The 12,359-nt window shown below is 36.3% G+C and overlaps 1 protein-coding gene across 1 annotated transcript; it reads right to left on the bottom strand.

Annotated features, from left to right (window-relative positions):
- Positions 1-9,498: 9,498 nt before the first annotated feature.
- On the bottom strand, positions 9,499-10,619 carry LOC149242796 (uncharacterized). The gene is made up of 2 exons (XM_089371017.1): positions 10,348-10,619; positions 9,499-9,646 (listed from the first exon to the last, which is right to left on the bottom strand). Exons 1-2 carry the CDS (start codon positions 10,617-10,619, stop codon positions 9,499-9,501), a joined length of 420 nt encoding a protein of 139 aa, XP_089227143.1.
- Positions 10,620-12,359: the final 1,740 nt, after the last annotated feature.

The following is a 12,359-nucleotide window of genomic DNA, read 5'->3' as shown; positions in this document are numbered from 1 at the left end:
GTTTTTCTAATTCTCCAAAAGTGGCTTCCATCCTTTAATATAGTATACCATTTAAAAATGCTATTATATCTATAATTTGAGAACTTGAAATCTATCCACCTAAATACTATTTTAATTTTGGGATTTATTTTACAAGATGTGAGGTAATGATGGATTTAGATTGGAATGTGTGTATAAAATTAATGTTGGTATTATTTTCTTAATGAGTATATTGGATGGAAGAATGATTTTCTCACGAATGGGATAGTTTTTTAATTCCCTGAAAGGTGGCTTCCATCCTCAACCCCTCCCCATGAGGTTTTAACCTCGACCTCCTGGGACTAAAATGCACATAGACCAATAGTTTCTGCAACAAAGGGTTTATAAAAGAACAATGTTACTCATCTTATCTCTGTTGGATTATTAATGTTGTTTTTATATTATATTTGGTGTTCCTAGGTCATGTCAGTGGCATGGACATTACATATATCTCGTGATGATGCATATATAAACATAGTTTAAAGATGGAGAAAGACTAGTAGACTATGAAGAGGGTGAGGAGGTCTATTTGAAGTCCATATTCACCTACAGGGAGTAGTTACTAATCATATGGATAGTATTAGGGCTTACAATGATGAATTGTCTTTATAACATGGTTGATGGATAATATAGAGTGGTTATTCCCTCTATAGACAAAATATGGTTCAATTATGATGCAAGAAACAATGGATTAAAGATTTTTCCTTTAGATGATGCAAGGACAAGTTATAGATCTTACTCCTTTGAATTTGAAGTAGGAGCTTATAGAGAATAGGATATTATGGATTTGTGTAAAGAGAAAAGTTATGGCAAGAGTTTCGATGTAGGATTGTTTCTATAATTAACATGAAATAGTCAACGGATTGTTTCCGAGGTTTTGTTGTGTTGATGGCGTTGGACCCACCAACATGTCAAGGGGTCTCCCCGGTAAGAAGTCCCAACTAGACCTCAAAATGTTTGGTACAGGAGTCCTAGCAGTGGGTCGTACAGTATCGCCTTGAGCGTTGTTGCACGCAAAGGCAAGTAAGTGTTCCATGTTGGCAACAAGGGGTGACATGTGCTCCAAGCTAAGGAAGGTGCATGAACAGTTCTAACACACGGAAGTGAGGTGAGTGTGCCCCTTAGAAAACACTGTGAAAGCACGCGGATAGAAGGGAACACACGAGAAAATATGCATCACAAACTGGAAAGAAAATAAGCTAACAATCCAAGGTGTTGGTTAAACCAACAACACATCTATTTAAATTTACATCTCTAACATTTAGGGTCAAACACTTTAAACCTATAAATCTCTAATAAACATTTTAAACCTATAAGTGTTTTTTTAACCACATGACCACATAGTGAATGGATAACTGCAATTCTAATCTATGGGAGACCCATGATCAATCCTCGTAGCTGCCACTATAACACCAAGATTGCATCCAAGGACTCTTGTTCCATACTAAGATCCTATGGTTTTAGCAAAGTGCCACTATAACACCAACATTATGACTCTTGTGCCACACTAAGATCCTATGGTTTTAGCAAAGTGCCACTATAACACCAACATTATGACTCTTGTGCCACACTAAGATCCTATGGTTTTAGCAAAGAGACTCTCATGCCACCAAGGCCAGGGTGGGGAATCTGCTTCTAGTTGTGGAGTGCCACCAAGGTGGGGTGATTGCATCCGTGCCATACTAAGATCCTATGGTTTTAGCAAAGCACCACTATAACACCAAGAGTACATCCAACCACTCTAGTGCCATACTAAGATCCTATGGTTTCAGCAAAGAGACTCTCTTGCCACTAAGGCGGGGTGGGGAATCTGCTTCTAGTTGGAGAGTGCCACCAAGGTGGGGGTGGGGAGTGCCACCAAGGTGGGGTGGGGAATCTGCTTCTCAACCATCCACGAGCAGGCCAATGTACTCAATGAGATTTGAACTATAGTCTCCTAGGCTTGGCCCAAGTAAACTTACCCTCAAACCACACATCACTGTACTTAAACATATAACTGTCAATATCTATAAAAATAAAGAACTTGAAATAGTCTAATAGTTAAGAGCATGTGTTTACTCTTAAAATATTATAAGTTTAAAAGCAAAATATGTATGCCTTTATAAACTTAAAATGGCTTGACCCAAGTAAAATTACCCTCAAACCACACATCGATGTACTTAAACCTATAACTGTTAATATCTATAAAAATAAAGAACTTGAAATAGTCTGATATTTAAGAGCATGTGTTTACTCTTAAAATATTATAAGTTTAAAAGCAAAATATGTATGCCTTTATAAATTAAAAATTAAATAATAATAATGCATTCTCAAACAACATTTGATAACCATAGGGTTTTAAACAAAAACTTTAATGATAATTACTTGCCACTATAACACCATGAATACATCCAACAACTCTAGTGCTATACTAAGATCTTATGGTTTTGGCAAAGCGCCACTATAACACCAAGAGTACATCCAATGACTCTAGTGCCACACTAAGATCCTATGGTTTTAGCAAAGTGAGACTCTCATGCCACCAAGACCGGGGTGGGGAATCTGCTTCTCATTGGAGAGTGCCACCAAGGTGGGGTGGGGAATCTACTTCTCGAGTATCCACCACAGCTCGCTAATGTACTCAATGAGATTTGAACTAAGGTCTCCGAAGCTTGGCCCAAGTAAATTTACCCTCAAACCACACATCTTACTCTCAAACCACCCATCACTGTACTTAAACCTATAACCATTAATATCTATAAAAATAAAAAACTTGAAATAGTCTAATAATTAAAAGCATATGTTTACCTTAAAATATTATAAGTTTAAAAGCAATAAAAGTAAAATGTATGCCTTTATAAACATTAAATAATAGTAATGCATTCTCAAACCACATTTTATAACCATAGCGTTTTAATAACAAACACTTTAATGATATTTACTTACCTTCCTGGACCGTGAAGGCCATGAAGGATGACAGTGAACTCCATCCTCTGTTCGTTGAGTCTTCCCATAGCAAACATGCTTCTTTCTCCATCGTATGCAAAGTTTTTGACATTCATCTCCGGCATTTCTTTGACCTTGTCCATGATTTTCCTGCAAATAGCCTTGTTGTTAACAGGCCGTCGATCTGGACTGCCACGTCCAGTATTAGTAATGGTCACCTGCAATAATCACAGTACTATGAGACATTTTCTGACAAGAAAGAGCAGAAGGAAGCCACTAAAGCACTAAAGCCCTGGAATGAAATTTGCTTACATGGTAATGAAACGAGTCTGGAATGGCTGGGAAAGACACTTTAAAATGGTTAGATATAAGATGTACAGGTCTACCGACTCGACCCTGTCCAGGTCGTTTCATTAAATCCGAACTTGGTGGGCGTTGTGGTGCCATTTGAGGAACAACTGGTGCACGAACAAGAACCGGTGCAGAAGGTAGATTCCTTTCTTCGCGTGGCCTGCTGGAAGAGGCCTCCCCAGTGTTACCACGGCCTTGAATCTTCCTGCCTTCCATTGCAAGGGAAAGTTCTTCGTGTGGCTGCCTACTTGAAAAGGAGAACAGTGAAGATTTCCAAACAGAGAAATGATAATGAGAGATGTGAGAAATCAGTGAGTGTGACTCTACCTTCCTTGCTTCGTCTATATATAAATTTCATAGAGGGGGCCGGGGCTTGTCAATAACTTATTTTCCTTATTTTTAGCGGTATTTTTGGTTTTTTAATTGGTTAGTTGGATTTCATGTAGTTGAAATTCGTAATTTTAATAATAATAAATTATATTTTAAGTAAAAAAAATAGAAAGTATATTTATTAATGGTTATGTTTAGAATAACAGTTTGAGTTTTATTTTGATTTATTTAAGTAGATCTATCTTAATTCTGAATTTATAGAGAAAGAGAATAAAGCTTTTTTCACTCTAACCAGGTTTTCATATCAAGAAATTTGATCCCTCTTTTGGCTTGGTAGACCCAAAGTTAAGATGGACCTAGACTAGTTTAAACATTCCACATGAATACCATGGGTCAATACCATGGACCATATTTATTTTTATTTAGTTAAATGTGCATTACATTACAATACAACATCTCTATTATACTCGAACCTAAGCGGCTCGGTGAATTTAATTGGTTACCTCCTTAATCTAAGGGATTATTTATATTATAGTTTAATTGGTTACATAGATTATAGAGTTTGAATTTGCAATTTTAATGAATTTATATTCGATTTTAGGTAAAATGGATTAAAAAAATGGATACAAATCTAAAATAGTTCAATTTCTTTTTTAAATACTTTTAGTATAGTTATTTTTAGAATCAAATATACTCTTTTCCGTTTGATTTATTCTTTGGGTTTATGTTTGATTTATTCATATATATATATATATATATATATATATATATATATATATATATCCCTGTACTTTTTGGTCAATTTCGTAATTGGAAGGTTTTTTGGAATGTTATGTTTGAGCGCCATTTTTGAAATCGCTATTTTATTAACACATAGTCTAACTTATAGACGAAATGGTCTTTTTCATGACTTTTTTTCTCGTTAATCTTAACCAAAATCTGATAGAAATTTTCAAAATTTGAGTTTAATTAGCTTAATCTACATAATTTGAGTTCCCAACAGGTTTTTCAGGGTGCTTAATCCATGTATGTATTCAAAAATATATTTTAAACAACAAAAAATCACATTCTAGGTGGAAATTATGTGGCCGTATTCTGGTGAAAATGATTGTTTCACCTATAAGTAAAATCACATTCTCGCTTGAAATTATATGGCCGTATTCCGGTGAAAAAGACTACGTATTTTCTTAATGAAGTTTGGCTTGTATATTTGATAGAAGAATGATCTTCCCACCAATGAGATAGTTTTTCTAATTCCCCAAACATATTTTGCATCCTCTAATATAGTATTACCATTTCAAATCGTTATAAGAAATCCAAATTTTGTTAGATAGTTAGTAATTATATCGATAATATGAGAATTTGAAAACCATCCACCTAAAACTATTTTAATTTGGGATTTATTTTAGAATATCCGAGGTAATGATAGATTTAGATTGGAGTGTGTGCATAAATCAATGTTGGTTTTAAGTTCTATTTTCTTAATCATATATTAAATGGAAGAATGATTTACCTACCAATGGGATAGTCTTTCTAATTATCATATGGTTTTTGAGAAGAATCTTGGGCGAAAATCACATAGAAATATGTTTGCCGACGGGACAAGTTGAATGAGCAGATCTTGCTATGCATTATAAATAGATCGGGTAGAATGTCCAATGACCAAATTTCCAGATCAGGTAATGGTTAAAATGATAACAGCTAGATTGACTAGGGAACGGCTAGTTAGACCATGAAGGGCATAATTTATTTAATTAAGAAAGTTCAATTATTAATTTCTTAATAAATGGACCATTTTTATAATTGCAAATATATGTTGGAATAAGCGAGTAATATATTATAATTATAAAATCAATCAAGTCATATATTTTAAATAAAATATAAGTTAAGGGACATTTAAAACTTAAATTAAGAAAATAAATGAATAAATTAATTAGTTATCAAACATGTTTATAAATATTAGTTAGTTGAATAAGTTAAAAATAGAATAATCTAAAAAAAGCTATTTCTATTTTAAAATAAAAGCTAGAGGACCTATATTAAAATAAATAGATTAGTATCATATTTGAAGTCAAAGAGTATCCCTATAAAAATATTAGAGAAATTACAATATAGATTATTAAGGGAAAAAAAATAAAAATATAAATAAATAAATAAATAAATAAATAAATAAATAATAATAAATAATAAATAAATAAAAATAAATATAAAAATAAATATAAAAGAAAAAAGAAAAAACGAAAAAGAGAAAAAGAAAATAATAACAATAATAATAAATAAATAAATAGAATAAAAATAAAAATAAAAATAAAATAAAAAAAAAATAAAAACAAATAATAATAATAATAAATAAATCAAAACAAATCAAATCAAATAAAAAATTAAAAAAAAAAAATCCTATATATCCTCAACCCCTCCCCATCCCGATGAGGTGTTGGGACTAAACCCCACATAAACCAACTTGCCTATCCCTCAAGGGTTTACTAAAATTATAGTATTGATATATCAAATTTGAAGTAACGTTAGTTAGATATATATATTATAATATTACCATTTCAAATTATTATAAGAAATTTAAATTCCTTTTAGTTAGTTATTATATTTATAATATGAGAATTTGAAACTATCCACCTAAAACTATTTTAATTTGAGTTTTTTAGAGAAATTGAGGTAATGATGGATTTAGATTTTGGTGATGGATTTAGATTAGGGTGTATGTATAAATTAATGTTGGTACTATTTTCTTAATGAAGGTTGAGATTTTTTTTTAGAGGAATTGAGGTAATGATGGATTTTATACTGGGGTGTATGTATAAATTAATGTTGGTGCTATTTTCTTGATGAAGGCTAACATGTATATTGGATGGGGGAGCATTTCAATGGGATACTTTTTCTAATTCCCCCAAAGGTGGATTCCATCCTATAATATAGTAATACCATTTCAAATTGTTATTATATATATATATATATATATATATATATATGAGAGTTTGAAACTATCCACTTAAAACTATTTTAGTTTATGATTTATTTTGGAAGAATCCCACAAATGGGATAGTTTTTCTAATTCCCCCAAAAATGGATTCCATCCTTTAATATAGTATTATCATTTCAAAATGTTATTATATCTATAATATGAGAATTTGAAATTATCCACCTAAAACTATTTTAATTTGGGATTTATTTTGGAAGATTCCCACCAATGGGATAGTTTTTCTAATTCTCCCAAAAGTGGCTTCCATCCTTTAATATAGTATTACCATTTAAAAATGCTATTATATCTATAATATGAGAACTTGAAACTATCCACCTAAAACTATTTTAATTTTGGGATTTATTTTACAAGATGTGAGGTAATGATGGATTTAGATTGGAATGTGTGTATAAATTAATGTTGGTATTATTTTCTTAATGAGTATATTGGATGGAAGAATGATTTTCTCACGAATGGGATAGTTTTTTAATTCCCTGAAAGGTGGCTTCCATCCTCAACCCCTCCCCATGAGGTTTTAACCTCAGACCTCCTGGGACTAAACTGCACATAGACCAACTAGTTTCTGCAACAAAGGGTTTATAAAAGAACAATGTTACTCATCTTATCTCTGTTGGATTAATGTTGTTTTATATATTATATTTGGTGTTCCTAGGTCATGTCAGTGGCATGGACATTACATATATCTCGTGATGATGCATATATAACATAGTTTAAAGATGGAGAAAGACTAGGTAGACTATGAAGAGGGTGAGGAGGTCTATTTGAAGTCCATATTCACCTACAGGGAGTAGTTACTAATCATATGGATAGTTATTAGGGCTTACAATGATGAATTGTCTTTATAACATGGTTTGATGGATAATATAGAGTGGTTATTCCCTCTATAGACAAAATATGGTTCAATTATGATGCAAGAACAATGGATTAAAGATTTTTCCTTTAGATGATGCAAGGACAAGTTATAGATCTTACTCCTTTGAATTTGAAGTAGGAGCTTATAGAGAATAGGATATTATGGATTTGTGTAAAGAGAAAAGTTATGGCAAGAGTTTCGATGTAGGATTGTTTCTATAATTAACATGAAATAGTCAACGGATTGTTTCCGAGGTTTTGTTGTGTTGATGGCGTTGGACCCACCAACATGTCAAGGGGTCTCCCCGGTAAGAAGTCCCAACTAGACCTCAAAATGTTTGGTGCAGGAGTCCTAGCAGTGGGTCGTACAGTATCGCCTTGAGCGTTGTTGCACGCAAAGGCAAGTAAGATGTCCATGTTGGCAACAAGGGTGTGACATGTGCTCCAAGCTAAGGAAGGTGCATGAACAGTTCTAACACACGGAAAGTGAGGTGAGTGTGCCCCTTAGAAACCTGTGAAAGCACGCGGATAAGAAGGGAACACACGAGAAAATATGCATCACAAACTAGAAAGAAAATAAGCTAACAATCCAAGGTGATGGTTAAACCAACAACACATCTCAATAAGATTCATACATACTTATACAGAAAGACTCCATGCATGCATGCATAAGCAAAAAGATACATATATCATTAGAGTAAACAAGATAGTTGAAATACAATAAGAAGATATGCATGAAATGTGTCAGCTTTTTTATATTAAGAAGTGAAAGTTCTAATCATACAATACAACCGTGACCAACCACTAGTCCTGATAGCGGAACATTACAGTCAATGTTGCCTGCTTCTCGAAAGAGATGTACTAGCTTTGCACTTTGGAGAAGCAAAGGCTTGTTACAATACTCTCCAAGCTTTCTCTAAGATACTCCTATAGGAAGCTTGGCTAACCAAAAGCCTCAATAATTAGTTATGAGGTACTATATATAGCAAAGGGTGGGGTGACCCTTAACAATCCCCTTTGTGACTATTCACCTACCCTCACGACTCTTCAACTACTCTATGACTATTACATTCAGTTATCGACACTTGAACTTCCCACTTGAAAAGATGTTACATACATTGTACACATGTATCCATGTGAGACAAAATAGACTTGAGCAAGCCATGCAATCCATCACTAACACCTGAAAAGTTGTGGTAAGACCAACTCTTTGACATCCTTGCGATGGTCGATGGTGGCAGACTGATGCCAAGCTTGGTTGTTTGTGATGGTGTTTGTGCACTCAATAGTGGCATGCTGCTGAAAGTGAACTCTTGCCTTTGTTGCATCCGGGTACACTGCTCTAGCTCCTCTATCTAATTCGTCTGATAACATACACACCATTGTCTTGAGTGCAGCTGGACCAGCAACATACTGATGCATAGTGTCTCTGTTGATCTCCAAGTTTGTGATGGTGGCCATGCGCATCAAATTGTCAAAATACATGTTCAACTCCAGTCTGACTTGCTTCTTGTCTTTGCCTCGATGAGTGTGCCAAATGGTTGGGATCGCATGCGTGTGCACAATGACATCCATGCTCCTGCATACCCTTGCATGTGATCGACAGCACTGCTCACCCTATCTGCTCCATGCCAGTTGTTGAATGAATCTATAGCATGTATGGGTGCAATTTCACCAGTCTGTGGATGTTGCGCCTCTTGATTTACCTATTCCTACTACAACTCCTTCCCTTGTCTCGATAGCTCCTATTCTTCCCTGAGTCGGTGCTTCAACACATGCAACTCCTTCTCTATTTCTCTCTCTGACTTCGTGTGATCCTCTTGTTTCATTGTCGCCTAATAGCCTCAATATCCAAAGCTTATTTTATCACAAGTGGATCTGTTTGAGCTTGCAACTTTGTTCCACCTCTACAATTTCAACAACCTTCCTCTTTCATTTGTCACATGCAGGTGTGCCACCTTTTGCTGTTGTTGATGGTGTTTCTCATTATGACGTCATTTCCATTTCATCTTGATATCTTTTCCCTTTTACAACTTAATGTCTTCATAGATAGGAACGTTCATAGACACTAGATCGACTGCATCCCCACCTGTGCTCTCAACAATGTCTTTGGCTCTGCTCTCCCGGAAGTCATTGTACCTATGATGTTGAGAGGTAGACGAACACCTGTGATACCTGGAGACATAGAAACACTCATGACAAGCAAATTGTCAATCGAAACCAAAACAAACTCGAGGACTAACATGCAACATGTGTGATTGTTTGTGAAGATTGTGCAATTTTCATGAGAGGCTGGGAGACTAACTACCAAAACTATACAAGGCATAGTCTGGGCTGTCAAGAGGTTGAATGACTCCTAGAAATGAGCAATGCATAGTCCAGCATGTCCTGCTGAGGACTGAAACTGCACAATGTGCAATTTCAGTCAGCAGTGACATGCAAACTAGCAAACTACATTGCATAGTTTCTAGGGCCAGCAAGGGATGAAGTAGACACCCTTCATGTCCTTAGGGTTAACGGGATCCTTCACTGATCGGAGGGAATTCCAAATGGTGCTGAGTGGCCTAAAGCTTGAGGGAATATCATACCTTTTAAGGATCCGAGCAATCTTGTCCGTGGTTCCTTGGACATAGGGAAGATGGACACCTAGACGAAACTCTTTTGGCTCTTTCTTAATTAACGCATTTTTAGAGGCTTTACGGAAAGCCTTCTGACCTAGGCGCCTACTATATCCATTCTCCACAAAGACATTAAGGAGATGGAATCTCTCCTTATCAAAGCTCTCACAATCAGAGATCCTAAGGGCACGAGTAGCGAGGGTGTTAAGAACACCCAACTTCTGAGCAGAGAAATGATGGGAATCGGCATGAAGATACTGCTCAGTATGCGTCTTCTTTCGGAACACGGAGTGGGAGAGATATCCATCCTTACTCTGAGATATAAGAATATCCAGTAAAGGCACGCAACCATTGATCTCTTTTTCCATGGTGAACTTAATGGCAGAGGACCGGTTGTTGAGGTGATTAAAGAAATGATCAAGCTCCTTAGGGCCATGGGGCCAGATGACATTAGTGTCATCCACATACCTCTTCCAAAGCTTGGGAAGAAGACGAGCTGAGGATAAAGATTTGGCTTTGAAATCTTCCATAAAAAGATTCGCAACAATAGGGGAAAGAGGGGAACCCATGGCAACACCACAAGTCTGTTCAAAGAACTCACCCTCGAAACAAAAGAATGTGGAAGTGAGACAGATCTCCACTAGATGCACAGTATCGGGATCTGTTAGGCGATAGATAACTTCCAAGGCCCCCTTTATAGGGATGCACGTATAAAGGGAGACCACATCGAAGCTAACGAGAATGTCCTCGAGGCTAAGCTTAATATCCTTAAGCTCCTTAATGAAGGATGCAGAGTCTTTCACGAAGGACTCAGTGCGGCCAACCAGGGCCTTAAGTTTAAGGGCAAGGAACTTAGCCAGAAGATAGGTAGGGCTGCCAATGGTGTTGACGATAGGCCTAAGAGGGGCCCCTTCCTTGTGAATCTTCGGTAACCCATATATTCTAGGAGCAATGGGACTACTTTCAATGAGCTTGTGGCATAGGGAATTCACTGAATTATTAGATTTGATGGCTAGAGCCACTATCCTCGAGATCTTCTTGAGAGGGTCCTTAGGCAGTTTTTTATAACTGCCACTATTGTGGAGATGATCTAGCATCTTCCTCCGGTAATCATCCTTGTTAAGGATGACCGTAGCTCCTCCTTTGTCCACCTTCAGAACGACAATATCATTGTTCTGATTTAAGGATTTTAGGGCAGCGAATTCCTCATTGGTGAGGTTCCTTGAGGGGGCTTAGCCTTTCTAAGGACAAAAGCACAATCTTGGCATATAATGTCCTTGATATTATCCAGAAGATCCATAATCCTGTATTCCACGTCGCAAATAATGTCTTCCACTGGGATTTTTCTAGGGTCAAGGGCAAAGTTTAGACCTTTGCCTAAAACACTGAAAACCGAAGGGGAAAAAGAAAAGCTAGAAATATTAACTACCCTAGAATTGCGGGAAATAACCTGGTCCACATTCAAAACCTTATTGCCCTGGTTATCATCAATGATATTGCTCAGAGATTCTGTTTCATAATTATTATTATTATTCTTATTAAAATTATTAGAATAATATAAATTTTTATTTTTATTGCTGATAATAACGTTATTATAGTTATTATTATAACCGTTGAAATACTGAACTCTATCCAAACTACAAGAGACAATCCTATTACCAACACCATCCCCATTATTGTTAAAATAATTATTGCAGAACGGCGAACCTGGACCGTGGGCATCAGATAGACCAGTTGGTCTACTCCACGTGGAAACCTGAGGCGTACATCGATCCAGCGATGGAGAGACCGCCCTTCCTCCTCCTTTGTCAACGCAGTCATCGACCTTCGAACCATCACGTATTAGTTAAAGGGGAGACCCATGGGCCTGATTTTGCAGCACGGAGATCAGACATTCTCGCAGGACGGCAGCATCATCATCGTGTTTATGCAGCAATAGGGATGAGGGAGCTGCTAACCGAGGAGAAGAACTGCTTGTCGTCAAGATATTCAGACTTTCCGCATGAAGAAGCTCCATTGAGCTAGATCACAGGCTACCAGGAGAAACCGGGGGCACACTAGCACTAATCGAATTATCAGCAATATCTATTGATGCTGGGACAGGCCCCCCTCTGCAAATCGAAGGAGAGCAACCTGAGCTGTATGGCGTAGATTGCCTCACAGAAGGGGTAGGTCCAGCAAAGGGCTCCTCTGAGATCTCCTGCGTAGGTACAGTGGAATACTCCTTCTGACTTGCCAACACTGAGGATAAAGATCCATTCGAAGGAATG

This window comes from Pinus tabuliformis, chromosome 8 (assembly GCF_031772625.1).
Source record: "Pinus tabuliformis cultivar Carrire ecotype Pingquan chromosome 8, CPIR1, whole genome shotgun sequence".
Taxonomy (NCBI): domain Eukaryota; kingdom Viridiplantae; phylum Streptophyta; class Pinopsida; order Pinales; family Pinaceae; genus Pinus; species Pinus tabuliformis.
This window is presented reverse-complemented; position numbering and strand designations above follow the sequence as displayed.

Bases quoted from the DNA above. Each gene is read 5' to 3' on its own strand.
- LOC149242796 (XM_089371017.1), bottom strand. From the start codon at position 10,619: ATGGAAGATTTCAAAGCCAAATCTTTATCCTCAGCTCGTCTTCTTCCC. The intron at 9,647-10,347 runs GTATCTTCATGC...CTATGTCTCCAG, and splicing joins AAGAAGACGCATACTGAGCA to GTATCACAGGTGTTCGTCTA.